This window comes from Apaloderma vittatum, unplaced genomic scaffold (assembly GCF_000703405.1).
Source record: "Apaloderma vittatum isolate BGI_N311 unplaced genomic scaffold, ASM70340v1 scaffold16986, whole genome shotgun sequence".
Classification (NCBI taxonomy): Eukaryota; Metazoa; Chordata; class Aves; order Trogoniformes; family Trogonidae; genus Apaloderma; species Apaloderma vittatum.
The window spans coordinates 73-20911 of NW_009723519.1; the positions used below are offsets into that span (position 1 = coordinate 73).

Genomic DNA, 20839 nt, shown 5'->3' on the forward strand with positions numbered 1-20839 from the left:
CCTCCCGGTACCGAAGCGCAGGCACAGCTCGACGCTGCCGAACGGCATGGCCAGGCCGCCCTCCCGCCGGCGCTTTGTTTCTGCTCGGCTCGCCGGAGAAGTTTTCGGCTGGGGTTCAAAGTCGAGGGCGAGGGGGCAGGAGGAAAAGAGAAAAAAAAAAAAAAATCATTTGTTCACCTGAGTGTTGTGACGCTGATACACGTAAGGCTTTGAGTGATGTTCCCAGCTGTGTGAGCAGGAAGAGCACTGCTATTCCCTCAGTAGAGAGGCGCAAACGTAATTTGGCTGAGGGGGAGGGGGTGGGAATCAGAGTCTTTGTAACAGCAAAATGGATTTTTATTTTATTTTTCACAATGTTCTGTCAAGTTGGAATGGCCACCTAACCTATCAGTGATAGGACAGTTGGTGTTCAGTTAGTACTAAATGTTATAAGAGAAGGATGGCACAAAATTGGATGCAGGTGAATCTTGCTTTGAAAAGGAACAGACCTTTCTGATGAGAAGGATTTGAGGAAAATGACCTCCTAGAACTTATTTAAAAATACACTTCCTGGTCTTGATCTATATAAACTGTTTGGCTCTATTCCTGCAACTGGATTTGTATTGGAAGACCTCAGGTCCATAGGAACACCATAGGCTTATCCAGGAGATTTGACAGCAAGATTTTGGAATTTGTGTCCTACTTGCTTATGGTATAGTGGGTATTGTTAATCTGTGCGTTGGTCTAGTTGGACAGGTCCCTAGTATGACACCGGTTTTATGTGTATTTGAAAATTTTCTCCTTCTCTGAAATATATTTGTTTCATTCTGTAGAAAATAGTCATGACTGTGCAAATCTTTAAAGCTGAGAATATTGCTTCAAGATGGCCTTTTGCTCTAGGGACAGTTTAACTTCTTGCCACTGGAGATGACAGAAAATAAAAGCATCTCAACTAGCTCAGTGGCTGAAAGTAAGAGAGTTGTTCAGACCAGAGAATTTTCTGTACAGACAGTTATATTTCTCTAGGTTCTGGGGAGTCATTCACCTTCCACTGTTACTGTATCATATCTAAGAATTTGGGCAAATTTTAGAGGTCTGTCATCTCCAGCATTTTGTATGGACCTGTTTCCCGAGGCTGAACACAAATCTTAAAAAAATGCACATTTGGTGAGAGGATGTAAGCAACTCTTCTCTTTCCTGATGGGCTTTATTTTGTGCATTCTCGTTTCTCTCATGGAAGCCTTATACAGAGGTTCCTGTTAGCTCCTTCAAAAATGCTTTTCCAGCATTAGTTTGACAAATGCCTACTGGGGCAGAAGTAACAGGTACCCTTTCAGCTGGGCTGTTGGAACTGTTTGTGGGGTTGGTCAGTTGGTGAACCGCCCTGGAGCAAGGTTAAAAATAACCATTGGAAGTTGCTTATACTTAGGCTGCTGGTGAAAAAGGTGTTTATTAAACTGTTCTGACGTTAACGTAACCATTGTTAAGATACCCCTCATCAACCTTTACAGATCCAAGTTTCTTGGATCAAAGGTAGCCAAAAGCTTAAAATAATACCTTGTTTACATACTGCATCCCAAGTGCTTTTCCCCTCTCTTTGATGATCATGGCATGGTTGGTTTGGAACTTTCTGAAGACAGAGTGCACTGGCTTTTTTTAGATTGTAAGATTTCAGTGCAGGGTGTTTGTCTTCATGTGTGTTTATATAGTATCTAAAATAGTACGACCGTGGTCCTAACTGTGGATGTATGGGTAATGCTTTGTTTAAGAACTTGAGTGCTGGTTCCTTCCTCCAAAGTGTTTCTTACTCTGGGAAGTTCCTCTAGTTTCAGTGTAGAATACATTACTTTACAGTGTCAGATATCTTTGAGCTAGCTTTTGTTGTTTTTATTTTTGTATTCATTATCATCCTTTACCTATGTATGTTTTAGGGGTTTTTTTTCCTTCCTCCTTTTTTCTTCTTAGTGTAATATTCCAGCTGTAGCTCTGAAATCTATGTTGAAAAGAAAGAACAAACTTAAAATTCCTTTGATAAAGTAAAATAATACAAACTTCTACACAGATGCATTTAACCTTTTTTTCCTCTTTTGGGATGCATCGTGTTACACCGTTGCAAGAGAACTTGAAATCAAAGTTGACTAATCTCTTGCACTGAATAAAGTACATAATTTAAAGGAAACGCCACACATAGACAAGTAGATTTTATTTTCAATTTTAGCGTACTATTAAATTAGCATTAACTGGTAAAACATAATTTTAGAAATGAGATTTAATCTGCCAAAATTGTAAGGTTTAGATGAGAGAACCTTTGGACAAAATTAATCAACAAAACCTAAGCTAGCTCAATAAAATCAACTTAGGCATTTGCAAATCCGGAACTGGAAAGAGCCAGATGTTTGATTTCCATTCAGTCACTCTGTTCTGCAAGTGTAACTGCATAAATATGGAATAGTAATAGGCTTATATGTAAGGCTGTTGCTTGATCTCAAAATGTGTTTATAGAAGCTTGGGAGCATTGTTTTTGTCGTTTTGTATTTAGGAGACAGAAATGCAGAAATTCGGGTTTTGGAAAATAACATCATGGGTCCGAGCTAGTCGGCACAGATACCACAGTGTGTATCAATAGCACAGAAGACAAGAGAGAACTGAGAAAGAGGAGGATCAGAACACTGTTTAGGACTCCTGTATTACAGCTAGTCATGCTACTGGAGACAAGTTTAAGCATCACATTATATTGTTACACTTTTGTATAAACGTGTTCTTCAGGGGGTTTTAAATATAGTTTACATATTATTATTTGTAAGCATTTAGCTTACTTCTATTCACATGGTTCCCATGAACTCTGATTTCTTTGAGACTCCCCAAAGAAAAGTAGCAGGGCATCTTTTCTCTAGATTTTTTTTCCTTTGTCATCAGTACAGTGTGAGACATGAAAATGAATGCTTAAGACCAAGATTGTAGTAAGTTGTGCTTGCTCACTGCTTGGACGGAAGTATGCAAGTCTAGAAACGCTTTGCTTAAGCCAGTATTTCTAAGCCATGCCTTGGAAGAGGTTAACATTGTATTTGTTTACTTTAGTAAGTGGATGAATTCAAAATTGTTTTCACTTAGATTCAGGTTCACAAAGAACAGGGGTATTATTTAGCAGCAGCAAATGAAGAGTTTTCTCAATAGAGGTAATTAATATTTGAAGTGTTCAATATTTGAGTGACAAATTTAACAATTAAATGTTTCTGTTAGATCAAGAGACGTTAAAGTAGAATAAAGTCAGTTTCGAGTATTTTATGCTGTGTTCAGATACTGCTTCTGTCCGTTTTTAACTGAATGTCACAAAATATAGTCTAGAATATTAGCTACAGGTCATTAAATTTCAGATTGAAAGGCTTCTCCTGAAATACTTGTTGTTTTGAACTTTCAGAACATGGCTAATGAAAACGGGGGCACACACTACTGTTAACGTTGTGTAATTTTTTCCTATTAAAATCTATGCAAGTAGGTTGTACTTTTAACCAAGATAGACCATAATTGCTGAAAACATCCTTACTTGACAGCTCCCCAGCATATTAATGTTCTCTTTTTCCTGTAGATCCCCCTTTAATGATAGATCTTTTCCTTTTAAATTGTAATTTCCTCTCTTTCAACCACTTTTTCCTTTGTTCTGAATGAGCACATGACTTTCCTCCCTGGATTTAAGACAAGCCATCAGAGTTTTATGAGGAACTTGTCTTACAGTATTATGGTTTGCCTAGAGGTTAGCAACCTTTCAAGGCTGTTAAGGTTAGCAACCTTTCAAGGCTGTTATGCGTGACAGTGGAATTCTTTCAGAATCTAGAGACTAAGAGTGCAGCAGAAACTTCCTGATAATCGGGAGACACTGATGAGGTACCTTGTTTTCTCAGAGGGCAATCGTTTCTGGGTTCCAGTACGTGAACAGGGCGAGAGCCAGGAGCTGGAGCCAGGGTGGCAGAGGAATGCCTCTCTCAAGATGCCGTGGGTTCCAGCTTCTTGCTGTGTGCTGGCCGTGCCGGCGTGCCATTCAAAAACTGCACATGTGCTATCTTTGGATCTGGTACCATAAATTGCTAACCCAATCTGTAGTAGTCCGTCACAGCCAGATGGGATAAGTAATTTCTAACTTTGAGGATTCATATACTTTTTGGTATGGGTGTTGTTTTTTTAAAAAAAAAAAATGGGATCTGGGAACACTAATTAGTTACTGTTTGTTCTCCTCTTTGCCTGCTTTACCCCCCACTCCCACACATAGCCTTTGGTTTTTCTGCTTTTAGTTTGCTATTTCTTCATCTGGTTTCTCTATTATCACCCATCTTGCCTGTTCTTGTATTGGACAAGCCAACAATTACTTAATAATTCTTTCAGCCAGGAACAAGCTGCACAGTAGAAGCAGAAACTGTCACAGCAGTTGACCCAGTACATTATGTACATCTGTAGCTTATTAATCCTGTATTGTCAGCGAGTTGTAGTCAAATATGCACCTAAAGTGAGCTCTCAGTTAGAGACTATGGCATGATATCTAGGAAGTCGTAGTCAGATGAAAATACTGGTAATAACATTAATTTTGTATCTTGAAGATTTGTGTTACATGTATTGTTCTTGTTGCATCGTCTCCTGCTCCCATGGCAGTGACTGTATAGAACATCTTGTTTATCTGGCTATTTTTCTTTGATTTTGATCTTTGCTTTTTGTTGTGTTTGTTTTGGATGAAATGCTGCTAAAATTGTAGATGAATGGATCAAGATAATACTGCCTCTATGTCTTAGGCTATGTTCTACATAAGCTACTTCTCCTAGAGTAAAACTGAGATTTTTACAGTTCAACAAAGAAGAATTCGTTAATGAACTGCAGTATTTTGATATAAGTCCTTTTCACTATATGCTGATGTTTTCGCTCTTTTCCCCATTTGAAATGTCCACTGCCTTGGCTTTGCAATGCTTACCAAAGAGATGTTGGGCGGTCTCAAGCTGGCCTGAGCGGCACCCCAACTCCCCATCTTAGATCCTCCTCCCCTGCGGGGTCAAGTTGCACGTTGGAAGCGTCACCTTCAACATACACAGACAGGCTGGATGCTCCCTGACTGCCTTAGTTTTGCTGAACATGCGCTGGGTGGCCCTCCTGCGCCTTCGCTGTTACTCGGGCTTTTCCTCATAAATGCTCGATTTGACTCTGCACGTAAATATGTTCATTCCGTGCAGCCCCTGTGGACAGTGCAGGACAGCGTGAGAGGCCGCTGCAGCTCAGCCTGGGCTGTTGCTGCCACCAGAATATTTTGTGTTGTTGGCTTTATGCTATGTTGGGAGAGAGATAGGCCAAGAGTGCTGGATGACGATGGGAAAGCTGTGGTAACAGGCTGTCTTCAGGCTGCAGTTTGTGTAGCCCGTGTTAGTTCAAAGCTCTTCAGCAGGCTCATCCATTCCAACAAAAATGTCAGGCTGTTCAGAATTATCAACTTGGGCAGTCAGAGAAGTGCATTTTCCTGAGGTGTCTAATGACATCCTTGAATGAGCTGAGGAAAGATTATCCGGTGGTGCTATGGAAAAATTTTCAGTAATCTATACTGGGTCCTAATATAGTTGGTAAGAGTTGTAAAATATTTAACTGGCGAGTTTAAATATTGTGTGTGTGTATGTGTGTATATATATATGTGTGTGTGTGTGTGTACAGACTTTATTTCTGTTAAGTCTGGCAACATGGCTTCAAACAAATAACCTTATATTTTCTAGCATACAGGATGCAGACACCCCCGTCTCCACACACAGTTCACTCTAAATGAGTCAGAACATAGTCACTTCTGCTTCTCGTCTCATTTAATGGACGGATGTATACAATGGCGTTAATAGGCAATTTTTTACTGGTATGTTTAATTTTATCTTTCTCGTTTCTCAGGATGTGATCTTCGTGGTGAGCTGGTGGGAAAACTGAGTTGTAAATCACCCCAATGGAAGCAGACAGTGATGTTGCATTGGACATTTTAATCACAAATGTAGTGTGTGTTTTTAGAACAAGATGTCATTTAAATTTGCGGAAGATCGCATTAGAGGGAGCAAATGTGATATACAAGCGTGATGTTGGGGTAAGAGATTCCGTATACCTCAATTATCTGTTTTTACAGATATTCCTTAAGGTGAACATTCTTGTGTCTGTTATCTGTATGGTGTATAGAGAAAAGCGTAGTTTTATTTTTGTAGTTCTGTCTTGATAGGCATTTAGTCTGTCGTGTGCTAAATGTACGGTAAGGGAAGTGGGTAAGGTTCATAAGACTGCAACTAAGAAGGTGAATGTAGGGCACAAGGTATGTGTTGAGACCTTCTACACCTCAGGGTCCATTTTGTTTCCCAAAATTTGATGGTTTTATCAAGGAAATGTATCCTGATAAGGAGTCAGCAATGTGAGAGTCACATTGTAATAAGAAAAAAATTAGCACAATACTTGTGGCTTTCAGCTTTTTATTCAGAGGAGAATACGTTTGTTTAATCTGTTCTATAAACACTGAATCACTGACTGAGATATTCCATGCTTATTTTGCTCTTCTCAGGAGCTGTTTGTTTGGGGTTTTTTAATTAGTGAAAGAGATGAAGGAACAGTTCAAGGCTATCAAAAGTAAAGGAAGAATTATTCATGTAACAGTTGATTTTTTTTTCCAGTATGAAGTTGAACTATCACTAATTCTCAGTTTTGCTTTTATATTTCTTTTTAGAAAGTATTAATGAAGCTTAGAAAACCTAGGATTACGGCCACCATTTGGTCCTCAGGAAAAGTTATTTGCACAGGAGCCACAAGGTAAATTCATGAGGATTCTTTCTCTATCTGTAAATTCTGGTCTGTTCTGAAATATAAGGATGTAAATGAAGAAGATGGCCAGAGGCAGTACTTGTCATTGGTAAGATTCACTCACACTGGATCACACATAGATCCTTGCCAAGCCGCTTATTTGGGAGGAGGTTTTCTGTGTGAAGTATCTGGCTCACACTCAGTTGAAATCTTAAGCAATATTAGTTCAACCCTATGGGAGAGCAGCAGGAAAATCTTCTTTATGAAGACAACCCTAGGGGTTTTATTTGAGATTTTTTAATGAATTCTGTGTTTTTAGCCATAACTTGAGACTTGGGCAGGGATGACCTTTATTGAGGGATATTTCTTACTATTTCATAAAAATCCACCTGAATTTAATCAAGTTACACAGTATCGATGCACTGGAAGTAAGCAAAATCAGACTCTCAGATCAGATATACTTGACACTCACTAAACTTTTAACAGCTAAATTCCTTTGTCTGCATTGTGGAATAAGGGTAAGATACAAGAGTAAACTTGCAAACTTTCTGTATATGATCTCTGTCTCAAAATGGAAGGTAACTGTTCAGGATGTTAACTCCAGAATTCCTGTAATCATACTTATCTCCTAAGAGTATATGATACCATATATGATCAAAATACATCTCCCACTTCAGCTGGAGCCAAATGCCAAGATATTCTTCAAACAGGGCATAAAGGACTTCATTTGAATATCTAGGTAGTTAAAAAGTAATACGTACAGTGGGATAAAGTGAAGGCTATGCATGTGATCATGGTTCATGCACTGCAAGTTATTTTGTAGTCTGATATATTTGCACACAAATACATAATCTATTTCTGTTAATGCTAGATTCTTTTCTTTCTCCTTTATAGTGAAGAAGAAGCTAAACTTGGTGCCAGACGATTAGCTCGTAGTCTACAGAAACTAGGTTTTCAGGTAATTCTAATGAAAAATGACTTGTGTGACCCAAGCAATGCTGGTAGACTATTTTTTAGAAAGAAACAAAAGTGAGAGAGCATAGCAATTTAGCAACGAGCATGTTTTCATTTGGATGCCCCTTTCGTGTTGGCACACATTTTCCAGATGCTGATTAGAGAGGAGCTGCTTTATTTTGTGAATTTGGGTTTCATTTGGCAGCTCAGAGTAGTGCTTCTTCACTGGCTAATGAACAACAAAATGTATTTAATAAATGAAGCACACACGGAATTTTCTTGGATAGACTTTACAATATCTTGAAAAATTTATTTAGAAGGAATGCTGGAGAGTATAAACCTGTTATTTGAACATAATTTTTCCTCGTTTCTGGTGGAATAATAGATACCTGTCCTTCTTGTTAGGGCCTCTAATTAAAGAGGGGGGAAAAAGTGCTTCTGTGCTGTCAGATTGCCCAGCAGGAAATAAGCCAAATAAAATACATAGGACATGAACCCCCTCTTTTTTCTGGGTTTGAGTGAATCATAGGTTGGTTAAGGTTGGAAGGGACCTTGAAGATCATTTTGTTCCAGCCCCCCTGCTGTGGGCAGGGACACCTCTCTCCCACTAGCCCAGGTTACTCGAAGCCCCATCCAGCCTGGCCTTGAGCACCTGCAGAGATGGGGCATCCACAACCTCCTTGGGCAACCTGTGCCAGTGTTTCACCACTCTCATGGTGAAGAATTTCGTCCTAATATCCAATCTAAATCTACCCTCTTTCAGTTTCAGGCCATTGCCCCTTGTCCTGTCACTATAGGCCCTTGTAAAAAGCCCTTCTCTAGCTTTCCTGCAGGCCCCCCTCATGTGTCGGAAGGCTGTTATTAGGCCACCCTGTAGCCTTCTCTTTTGTAAGCTGAGTAACCCCAGCTCACTCAGTCTGTCTTCATAGCAGAGGTGCTCTGGCCCTTCGTGGCCCTCCTCTGGAGCTGCTCATAGAATGTTACTAGTCATCTCAGTGATGTTGCCAGTCTTCTCAGTGATGTCCAATGATAGGACAAGGGGCAACGGGTGCAGGCTGAAGCATAGGACGTTCCACAAAAACATTAGGAAAGACTTGTTTACTCTGAGGGTGACAGAGCACTGGAACAGGCTGACCAGAGAATTCGTGGAGTCTCCTTCTCTGGAGACATTCAGAACCCGCCTGGACGCGTTCCTGTGTGACCTACTGTAGGTGATCCTGCTCTGGCAGGGGGCCTGATCTCTAGAGGTCCTTTCCAACCCCTGATATTCTGTGTTTCTGTGAAAACCACCATTTGCATTTCATAGTAAAGGTTGAAAAACAGCAGCGTAAGTGACTTAAAGTGGCGCCATTCTGTACTCTTCCTGGTAGTCAGTTGTGCTGTTTACGCACAGTTTCAGTTTACAGACAGACAATTCAATAGACACAGCGGCTGTCCTTTGGCAGGGAGAGGCTACATTTGATTGTAGCGCATAAAGGCAGTGGTGACAGTGTATACAGCGGAAATGCTGCATCAAACCCAAGCAAAGGTTAGACGTTTTGTTTAAATTGCATGTGTTATACTCAGCCTCCTGAAACTGGACTGGAACTTTAAATCAATGAGGTGAACAGTGCACCAAGTTTTATTATAGAATGAGCAGTTGAGGTGGACTATACTTCCAAGATTAAAATGAAAAAGTTTCTTCAGTAATGTTGCCAGGACTGACTTCTCAGCAGTGTATTTGTTTAAGAATTGTCTGTTAGCTATTTTATTGTCATCTAAAATGGCTGTGGTAAAGAATAACTGAAAGCCAGTAGTTTGAGCTGGGTTTCGGAAAGTGACAGAGTAGAAAATCAGTTCGCTGTACTGGCCACTGGAGATTTGAGACAATACAATTTTCACCTTTTTTCTTCTCTTAACTTTTTAGGAACAAGGCATTAAAGAAGTTTTCAACTTGTATGAGGTTATTGTAACAGTGAAATTTAAGCTTTTTCTCTGCTTATTTTGATGTTACATGAGCTATTTAATTTAGTTTATTTTCAATTTTGAGGTGTTCAGTACAGCAGAATAAGTTGTTTCTGTGTCTCATTCTTAAACTGTACTACAGCAATATAATGCAACTGTGAAGCATATACTTCAACAGTTACTGTACTGTAGAAGGATAAAGTAAGTGTTTTGAGTCCATTAAGTACTGTTTGGATTATTATTAGAAAGGCTTCAATCACAAAGTTTTCATTTTGGAATCTTATAAAAATATTCTAATGAATATTCTTTATTTTTTTGCAAACCATACACCTGCCTCACTGTAAACAGAATTTCTAATATCTCTCTTTCCTTTCTTCTGAAAAGGTAATTTTCACAGATTTTAAAGTTGTGAATGTTTTAGCAGTGTGCAACATGCCCTTTGAGATCAGATTGCCAGAATTTACGAAGAATAACAGACCTCATGCAAGGTATGGTAGTATGATAAAGAATTATTGTCTTGGTATACTTGTTAAGCTTTTCTTTTTCTGTTCAAGATCTATATTTTTTACTTTTTATTTTGTTTTCTAGTTATGAACCAGAACTTCATCCTGCCGTGTGTTACAGAATAAGAACTCTCAGAGCTACCTTACAGATTTTTTCCACAGGCAGTATCACAGTTACAGGTATTTTGATGTCAAAAATAAATATTTAACTTGTTGGGAATATTTAACTTGAGGGCTAATAGATTTAGGAAAGGAAGCCATTCAAATCAGTTAAAAGATTACATTGAAGGGATTTTGATTCCCAGTGCTAGAACCTAGTTTGTTTTTGAGTTACAGTGCCCAAAGAGTTCCAGAGGAAGTGTTCTTACTGAAAGGTTCAAAAATTACTTCAATTGAACGTACATATTCTGGGTTTTTTTATAAAAACAAAAGTGAAATAGGACATGGGAATGGAGGTATTTATTATTTAAATGTTTGAATTTTATTCTTTTTTTTCATCTTCACAGTGAATGTAGCATTAGCATCTCTCCCACAAATATATGTTTCCAAAATGGAGATTTATGGAAACAGAGAGAGTAGCATAGCATTTTGTTGTAACTGAAATTGACCAATACTTGAAGTTCTTCAGACTTGTGCTGTCTTCTGGTAAAGCTCAGCTGAGAGAGAACCACCCCCTGAGCAGCAGGCATCAGTGATTTTCCACATATAGTCAGAGATATGATTGTCCTGAGCCTTGGAGATGCCGTGCCATGCTTTTGCCTCTCTCTTCCTAATTTTCATTTTTCAGTCTTTGTTATGTGTGCTTGTGGGGCGTCCACCACAGTTTTCCAAATACGAGAAGTTAGGTTTTATAGAGAACACTTGTTGAGATGGTACAGAACCAAAAAAATGTTGCTTTGTATCGGTTTTTGTGGGAATGCTGTCTTGTGCTTGTTAGAGCTCAGCTACTGGTTCAAGAGTTGGGTAGGCATTTTTGTTTCCACATCTTTGTTCCTTAACCAATACCTAGGCTTCCTGGGGAACATTTTTCACAAGATACCAGGAAAAGTGTTTTTGAAGAGTTAACTCCATCAGGTTTGGTAATCTGAAAATATAGGGCTAAAAAGTATTTTAAGATTGCAGTATATGTTCTGAACAAGCAACTGGTCTAGGCAAAACTAGAAGCTATATTTAAAATTACTAAGAAGCTTGAATACCACTGCAGTAATAAAAGGCTCTCAGTATGTCTTGTCAGCCTCCTAATGAAATTCAGCGTTTCTGTAAGATTCTTATTCCTCCATATACAGGACAAAATCATTTGCATATTTCCAGAATTGTCCACTCAATATGAAGGCAAATGTCATAAACATCACAGTTTTTTCCTTTGTTCTGGTTTACCTGTTACAGTGACTTTGAAATATCTCTGACCTCTGTTGGTTTTGATGGCTTCTATTTTACCTAGGCCTTTTGTCTAGGCAAAAGAAATGATCAGTCATATGCTTCTTGTTCTAAAAATATCTTAAATTACTTTTCAGCCTTACTGTACTCCCTGTCAGGTACATTCAGATGAGGTTCCTTTTGACTATTCATGGTTTCTGTAGTACCAGTACTTGGCATGCCACTAACTCAAAGAATTTTATCTGAGATACATAATTAGAAATGTTATAAAAATAACCAAACAGGAAGGTGGTTTTTTTAAATAGAGCAAGTATAAAAAGATTGAGTTACACTGATAAAAGAAAATAAAAAGAGCTTATATGTAATAGGAAGATGTATTATTCTTCCTCGAAAAACGGCCATTAAAGGGGTTGTTTTGGGGTCTTGTTTTTTATTCTTCTCTTGAAATCCCTGCAATGACAATCCAGTTCTTATATCTCTTCAACCTTCCAGAGAATAGCAATTTTTTTTACAAGAATTAATTACCTACTCATAATCTTACCTTTTGAAGGCTTTCTCTAGAACTTGCGTATCAGTAACAGCACACAAATATAAGGAAGGTGCAGTATATGCCCAGAAGGCAGGTGTCTCTCACCAGGCTTGTTTTCAGCAAGTGCTTAACTCGTTAAGTTTGAAAATACAGGAAGAATCTTACTCCATTCTGTTTTCTTTCTGACTGAGCATGTAAATTAGAACAATATTTCTATAGTTAAATTATAGATTACTTTTAAAAGTAAGTTACTTACGATTTTGGGGAACCATTTTGAACAGTTCTCTATACTTAAAAGTAACCTTTGAAGTCTAAAATAAGGTAAAAAAAACCCTGAGTTTGCAGGCATCAAAGCACATGAGAAATTGCTCTTCTCGTTTATCTGCATCTTCAAACTTAGATCCAGGATGAATTTTGTCTGGCACGTTACTTATCGCTTACTACAGTCTTAATTGTTCACTGCATAAAGTGGTGTAGTGCCAGTAGAAAGTATCACTAGCTCATTCTTCCTTTCCCAAATGCTCATAGATCATGTTAGATAACCTTCAGATGCTTCATCCTCAGACAGTAACCATTCCCTGTCTTGCAGATCCTGTCCTGAGATTGACAGTGGACCTATTTGCAAAATCCAGTCTAGAAAATAATAATCTGTAATTTCCAAAGATCACATAATCTTGCTCAAAACATACTTGGGTTAAATCTAGTATTACTTAGCAGTAGTTTTTGTTGGTAGGTTTTTAAGAGAAGAGATATAAGTGGCTGGGCTTCGAATAATACAAATTCCTGGAAGATTAGCGTAGGTAAAAAGTATTTCTGTTACCTCTGCCACTCAGCCTCTGCCTTCTCTGGGCTGACTTTTTAAGCCAGTAAATCAAAACGTACAAGTTTTTATGAAATTAAATGGCAGTATTATTTTTTTGTAATTTAGCCATTGACCAGCATAGAACATCTTACAGATTCCACGCTAGTCTTCTCTTGGAAGTGAACCTTATTTAAGTTGGGAGAAATGGGGAAGAAATTATTTTTGTCTACAGTGTAAAGTTGTGGTAGCTAAAAATATTAAGGTTATTTTACAGATACTATTGTTGGTTTAATTTCCGATTTGCTGATTTTTTTCTCTTCCTACTTTTTTTTATTTTTGTTTTGTTTTGTTTTTTAATGTCTCAGGGCCAAATGTAAAGGCTGTTGCCAGTGCTGTGGAACAGATTTACCCATTTGTATTTGAAAGCAGGAAGTAAATTTTATAAACCACCACTTGATGGTTAGGTTCCCTAACCAAGCACCTTTAAAGACTGCTGCACATTGGACTAAAAGCAAAAAGGAAAACTGGACCAACCATAGCAAAAGAATAAACTCTTTTACTTGCTCATGGCCACAGTGTAGACTCCAGTTCTTTTGGATTTTACTCTTAACAGTGCTGTATTGTAAAAACAGAAGTTTACAAGATATGAAATTGCTGCTTTTAAAAAGACATTATATTTATTTTTGCAGTAATTTCTGTGTATTCATAAGCAAAGCTGTCACGATGTGCACTACCTTTAAAACATTATTTTTTTTTTTTTAGTTTGAGCTTGTGTTTTATTTGTGAATAGTCTTTTACATTTTTGTATGCTGAATATTGGGCACCAAAGAAGCTGTAAAAGTTATCTTTTTCACCTAATGAATGTGCACAAATAAAAGTTTGGAAAATATTTCTCTTCATACCTGTTCTGTTATATTCCTTTCCCTTTTTCTATTACAGTTGAAATTGTGTAGTTGCAAATTAATTTGAAACAGTGTAAGAATAGATTTTGCTGATAACTTCTGTTTCTATTTGTAGTATGTGTAAAACATTGTGTGTGGGTTAGATTGAAATCTGTAGTAGTTACGTATGTTTATCCGAGGATGAAATTTGGTTTGTTCCCAGTTCCCTTAACTACATGCCAGACTTCAAGTATTTTCTTGCTGTTACCTGAAGACATTTCTAAATATAAAGGTCCACAGCAAGTGTTTTTCTGTGGATGATGAGGAAATCTTATCAACTGAAGAAGCTACTGTAGAAGCAACTGCCCTGTCTGCCTACTTGGATGCAAAAGGAAGAAAGTTACTATGTGAGCATCAGTTTTCCACTCAAGAAGACGGTGCAGTCATGCTAATCCAGCCCCAGCCTATTGCTGAATGATTAATGCAGACCTTTTCTACACTATTCTTACTGTATAGTATTTTCATGACAAGAGCTGCCAACAAGCTATGAAGCTTGATTCTGGCATGTGTTATTATTGGTATTAATCTTGGACTTTCAAGCCAGTAGATGTTTCTCTCAAACGGTGCACATTTGAAGCAGAAGAGAGGTGAATGCTTAAAAGTAACTGCAAATGCTACTTTTAAAAAGATACAATAAATATGTATAAATGTATGTATGTCTTTTCTCCCTATCTCACTGAAGAGAAATGTAATGCTACTGTTGTGTGCTGCAAGTAATATAACAGTCTTGGTGGGTACTAAAAATAGTAAACCATGAGCTGTTAGTGCACTAGAAGTCACAGCTGTGAAAAAAAAGGTGGAAGAACATCCTGAAGCAGCAAATGCCTAGCAGAATGCATTTAATCTGTCTGAGGGGATGGTTATGAAAATCCAAGCTGTCTGTAGCAGAAATTATGGAAAGGAAGCAACAGGATGGGAAATGCTCAACCAAATCCCTTGGAACAAAAAGAAGAAAGCAACAATTTGCCAGAACCCTTAAGTGATACATTCATAAAAGCCTTCTTAAGCTCCATGTAGGTATGAAAGAGAGGATTTATAACCATGAGGTTACTCAGTTGAGCTGAGTTCAACAGTCACAGAATTCATGATAAGGAGCAGGGAAGAGGATGCTTGCTGTATGCAAGCTTTCTGATTTCTAGAGAATATGGACCTCGGCACTCCTGACACTAATGAGGATTGTGTGAAGAATTAGAGCAATGGACAAACTACCATTAGGGAACGCTAGTGTATTGTTACAGTTTTTGAAAGGAAAAAGCAGAAGGTGTTTGAACAATGAACAAAATTGTAATGGGTTTTCCAGGAACAAAGTGTGGTTGAACTAATGAATCAGGATGTGGCCATTATAACTACAATAGCTGTCTTAGATTAGGCTTGCCTCTTTCTCGTTTGGATCAAATTAAAAAATACTTGAATGCTGCCAGTGAAATTCTGGAGCTTTTGTGAAGCGTGTGTCTCTTAGATTTATCTATGGGGAAAGAAGAACATTTTGCTTTTTTATTAGCACTGTCACATAGTATGAAATCTGCCTGTTAGAACAAAAATGAAAGGTAATAATAAGCTCCAGTGTATTAAAATGGGAGCTGTTTCTTTTGAAGTGCTGCTTAGATCTATGCTTGTGGTTTGAGGCCTTTCTAACAACCCACAAGGGAGCTGAAAAGCACACTACCAAGGGAGCATGCTACCAAATTTGCAGGCTGGTATTGAAAGAAGGAAAAATATCAGAGAAAAGATTCCTTGAAATGAAAGATTCCTATCCTTCTAGCTGCAAGGGAGCCTCAAACTGTTTGTGACAAATATGCTTTAAAACCTCTGATGTTGAAGGACATTTAGCAGCATACACTTAGGCTTGGGGATATCAGTCGTATCCCATTGCTGCCCTAAGTCAGTAGGTCTCTGCCTCAGTCTGGTACAAGCCTTGCTGGTGCTGCTGCCTTACTTCTACACGGGTGCATACACACACCCCTTCCCCAGCCTCACCAGTCAAGTCTTTGTTCCCTTTGCTGCCTTCTGCTGCCTTCACTGAGGCTCTGGCTATCGATGCCTGCAGTGGTGATACGGACCCTGGGTGGGACAGCACACCCCAGCCTTCTGGCTCTCGCCTCCAACATGGGAGATGTTGGTTTTGATTAAACTTAACAAGTCAATCAGTCAGCAATTTCCTCAAGTTTTCTAGAGCACTGTTCATCTGTCCCTGGAGTCTCCGGGTGGACCCAATGTGAAACACTGTGCAGTGCTCAGCTGTGGTACTAACAGTGCCATAAAAAGTTTATTTCATGGTCCTTGAAGTGAAGGGTTGGTGCTATTTATACGACTTTCTAAGGGCTCCTCTTTGCAGTAGAATGGTAACTCTGACTCAGCTAGCTTGTGAGTTGTCATAGCCACTAGATCTTTTCCTGCAGTTTCTAGCTCCATTTTATCAGTCTCTAACTTGCAATTAGCATTAGCACAGAAATTTGCACTTATATGTTCAGAATTGTATCCTGGTTTTTAAAGACTCCTCTCACAGATTTGCAAAGCTCTGAATTCCAACCCAGCCTCTCCCAGTTTAGTATTGCCTTCAAATCTAATAACCATATTCTGTTCTGTAATACAGTCCATTAATGAAGATACTGAATAATTTTAGATCTGGGATGATTTTTTTTTAGTGGAGTGCTTCAGAGATCCAGGGATGGAATTTGTAAGACACTATCCTTTTTTTGCCTTACATTTTCATAGTTAATGGGATTATGACTGCCAGTTCTGCGTCATCAGATGTGCAGGCTTTGTTATAGAAGACTGGTACAATTAGGGCTACATTTATAGGGCTATATAGGGCTAAGTCTGTAGGACTACCATTAAGACTAGCTATAATGTTTTTAAAAGCCTCTGACTACAGCATCACCATCTTTTGGAGGTATCTGATGCTATTGTGATCTTTTTAATTAAACCAGCTTTGAAATTATACCTTCTTCAGAAAGATGGTATTTGTACTTAATTTTTTTCTGCACTAAATAGATGTGCTTGGGGACAGTTTAGAAGATCTTACAATGAACCCAAAACCTGTAAGGTTGGGCAGACAACTTCTATGGTATTTTTTGAGTTAAATAGCACTGAAAATTAATAACACTGAAAATATATTACAGCAGAGGTTGGTTTGGGAAGCTGCGATGCTGAGAATGATTTTGCAGAAGCCCCTTTAGAAGCCTAAATGTGATGTAATAGGAATTGTAAGCTGGTATGGGCTTGGATTGCATATACAAAGGTCTGCTATCTAGAGGCAACTACCAAAAAACAGTACTGACCAGAGCAAGTGGGGATGCTCCTGGAAATATGGTAATCCATAGAATCATAGAATCATAGAATGGCCTGTTACCTACGTGGTAAAGTCACAGATCAGGAAACTGATGAATTTCCTGCAACATGGTCTTACTAAAGTACATATATTACTTGATTTGATCTGTTAGTATAAGAATGATCCATAATGGTGTATCTGAAAGACTACCAAGAGTCACTTTGATAGTTCTTGTTCTGAAGCTGAGTTAGTAGAACACAATACTGACAACCGTCCTCCAGCCTAAAAGTGAAGCAGGTGGAGAAATTTCAGTAAACATTAATGCGAAAAAAACTGAGGAAGGTACTAACATGGAGAAACCCAGATAGTAGTTGGATTCAGACTGTTTTTTTGCAAGATCAGTTTACAAGTGTTCAGAATTAATATGGAATTTTTAGGTCTTAGCAAAAGAAAAAAGCTTTACTGTATTAACAGGTCCAGCCTGCAACCTTTTGCTGGCACTTGACAAGTTGTTCTAGATCTTTTCTTCAACAAATGCTTGTCAGGCTTGAGACATACTCATTAGGCAACACATGGCATTGACCATGTGTCCCATATTTTGTTATTCTTTCCATTTCAGTAATAGAAAATGTTGTTTTCTCTAGCAAGAAGGCACTGATATTTTTCAAAACTATTCTTTGTTTGAGCATGTCATGGTTAAAAAAAAAAAATCAGGCTGCATAGTGCAGGGTGAGCTGATCCCAAAAGTGCAAAAACCAGGATGCTGACCTGAGCATTCCATATTAAAAAAAACCCATACCAAACCAAAAAAAAACCCAAACAAACCACAAACAAAAACACCCCACCCCCCAAAATACCAAATCTTGTATGTTTTGGCCATATTCTGGTTCTTGAATTCCTCAAACCTCCAAGTTAAGTTTGAATAAGGTAAAAAAACCAGCCTTCTATGCATAAAACATCTACAGTTAAAAACGTCAGCTGCCCCTTTCACCGCATCACCAGAGTCAATCTCTGACTTCACCTCCCCTTGAGTTTCGTGTGCCCTGCTCATCCATGACTTCTCTCCCACTGCTCCAAACCCAGGTCTCCAGCTCTCTCTGTTACACAGTGCTATGAAGCTTCTATGTGGCTGAGCTCTAATGCATTTTGCATCCTTTTCCTGTTTGTAGAAGCCACAGGAATGCTCTTGCCTTTGCCAATTCTTGCCGCTGCAGTGCGGAGCAAGCTGTTAATGCTGAGGTCGTAGAAGCATGAGGAGGCTCTTGGCCATGGGCTCTCTCCCCTACAGGAGCAAAGGGACCTCTTCTCCTTAGGCTCTTCTGGTCTGTACTGGAACTGTAGACCTGGACCAAAATCTAAGCATGTCTTTAGTTTTTACTGGAAAAATTTGAAGTAATAGAAACCAAAGCTTTTCATGTCTGTCGAAAAACTGGAAGCATCTGAGACCCAGGGTGGAATTTTAGCATGAGGTGGGAACCTGCCGATTCCCCGCAGGGTATGAGAGCAAAAGACTTTCCAGCTTACTGCTTCTGATGGGGCCTTTGGTCTGAGTCACCTACATCTCAGGTGCACAACCCCACCACCTGTCCCTATGTCCTGGGTGTGTTTGATCTCTCGTTGCTTATAGACTTTGTCAAAAGGGCTCACATGGACCCTTATGAGAAGACTTGACTTAATCTTCAGTACATTGTGTATGCCAAAAACCCGCATCTTGCTGAGCCTTACCCATAATATCATAAGCATCCCTGAAAGAAGCCTGGTCTCACAGCACCCATGAGGTTATTGTGAGGGCTTCTGGCTCAAGGATCAGGACAGAAGAAATAAGGCAGCCATAAGTTGGCGAACTAGCCAATGGCCTAGTAATTCAGTTTTGCTTGTTTCAGGTAGTAATCTGCGTAGTTAAAAATGTTGCATCATGGTAACTACTTACCTGACCTTCGTACCAGAAGTCCAACAGGGTTCTGATATTGGTTCTCTTAAAGCTTATGCTAAAGGAAAGTTATGGCACAGATTTGGCCAGTGGATTCCCATCCTGAGGGTAGCCAAATTTCCAGTGACTTCTGGCAAATCATGTCTTTGGCTTCAATAGTTTATGTTCAGATTTTGAACACATGCTCACTGTCTGAATAGATGTGCTCCTGTAAATTTACAATGTCGGTATCTAGAATTGTGACCATGTGACAATCTGATCAGAACTGATCCACTCTGCTCAGAAGTATAACTCAGCAGTGTAACCTAGATCAGCAAGTTACTGTTCCTTCAGTGCAGGACACAGTCAGGTGGTTTTAATGCTCTGAGACAGCAAATAAAGTGGGATCATGTGCTTAGTTTAAAGTAGTATCTGCACTCCAGCTGACAGTGTCACTCTTGCTTCCTCAGATAATTATTGGAAGATATGTTGCTCTTTGGCTGCTGAGACAGCCAGCATGCTTTTAAAGCCTGCTTTTTTCTTTAAACAAAGACCTGTTTATTTATTTGCTAATAAATATTTAGCCGCTGGTCATTCTAAAAAAACTCTATTAACCTTCTAAGAAAATAAGACCTGTGTTCTTTTATTGGAGCCATAAATATAACCCGTTGTAGAGGCTTGTTGAGTACTTCAGGATACAATTGCTAAGCAATAACCAAGAATTTGATGTAGTTTATGATTTGCAGTGATTACAGTTTCTGAACTCCCTTTGTGCTGCCCTCTACCACATCACTCTTGCTTTCTGAACCCAAAACTCAAAGTGTAGTGCACCCTGTATTGAGAAATAAAATGATTTTGGCATCAACTCTGGTACTTCCAGCTTCCAACTTTCCTGGGACCCCGAAGACAAAGAAATCTTATCTCCTCTTCTGTAAGGAAACCCTCAGTCTAGAGTAATTGATTATGCAAATGCTCCCCTATTAAACAATTTGACTATATTTTCTGAGGAGTATTTCCTAAGTCACTGAAGCCCGGCCTTCTGAGGAAACAGTATGTAAAGTTTCTCCTATAGGCTAAGCATGCTCAGTGTTATGATTAAGTTCTGATGAACAGATCCTTTTTAAAGTCTTGTTAGGCAGAAGCCTAAATGAATTTATAAACAGTTCATACCAACGTGTTCTGCACCAACAACATCCTTTACACTCCATTGTTGTGTATTTTTGCTCCATGGTGTTGTCTTCCCCGACTTACTGACCAAGAGTTGTTAACCCTTTTCAGCCCCTGTTTTGCTAGGCTAAACAGACCTGTCTTTATTGGGCTCCTCCTGTGAGACTCTTCCTTCTCCTTGGCACCTTAGTCATTCTTTGCACCTCTTCCTGGCTGAACTCTTCTTGAATATGGGTAACTAGATTTGTGTACAATACATATAGGAGGTGAATGGAAATTGGAGTAAGAGATGAGTAACCTCAGTTGGGGTGAGGAATGGTGGTTTGAAACAGATGGAGCTTAGAATTCCAGTAAGTTATAAACTACAACAATCTTTAATGTTGGCTGTAAACTGCCACTGAAAGAAGCTCTACTAAGAAATGAAAGAGAGACTATCTTGTGTATAATAAAGATACCAGGTGTCCCATCAGAGTGTGAGCATTGCGGATTATTTTTTTTTCAGTCAGTCTTTATATGAAGGCTGCTTTGATTGCCCAGGATCTAGTAGAGCTGCTCCTTCTCTCTCTTGACAAGTTCCACTGGTACCAGTTTCTCTCGGCGCTGGCTCACCCAGCACAAGGGATTCTTCACGTATTTCCTGGAGAAGAAAAAAAAAAAAACAACCAAACAAAAAAACC

At 38.9% G+C, this 20839-nt stretch overlaps 1 protein-coding gene across 1 annotated transcript; it reads left to right on the top strand.

Moving 5' to 3' along the window:
* Nucleotides 1-5878: 5878 nt before the first annotated feature.
* On the top strand, nt 5879-13773 carry TBPL1 (TBP-like 1). The gene is made up of 6 exons (XM_009872158.1): nt 5879-6067; nt 6692-6774; nt 7660-7723; nt 10048-10151; nt 10252-10346; nt 13240-13773. Exons 1-6 carry the CDS (start codon nt 5933-5935, stop codon nt 13308-13310), a joined length of 552 nt encoding a protein of 183 aa, XP_009870460.1. The 5' UTR covers nt 5879-5932; the 3' UTR covers nt 13311-13773.
* The last annotated feature ends 7066 nt before the right edge of the window (nt 13774-20839 follow it).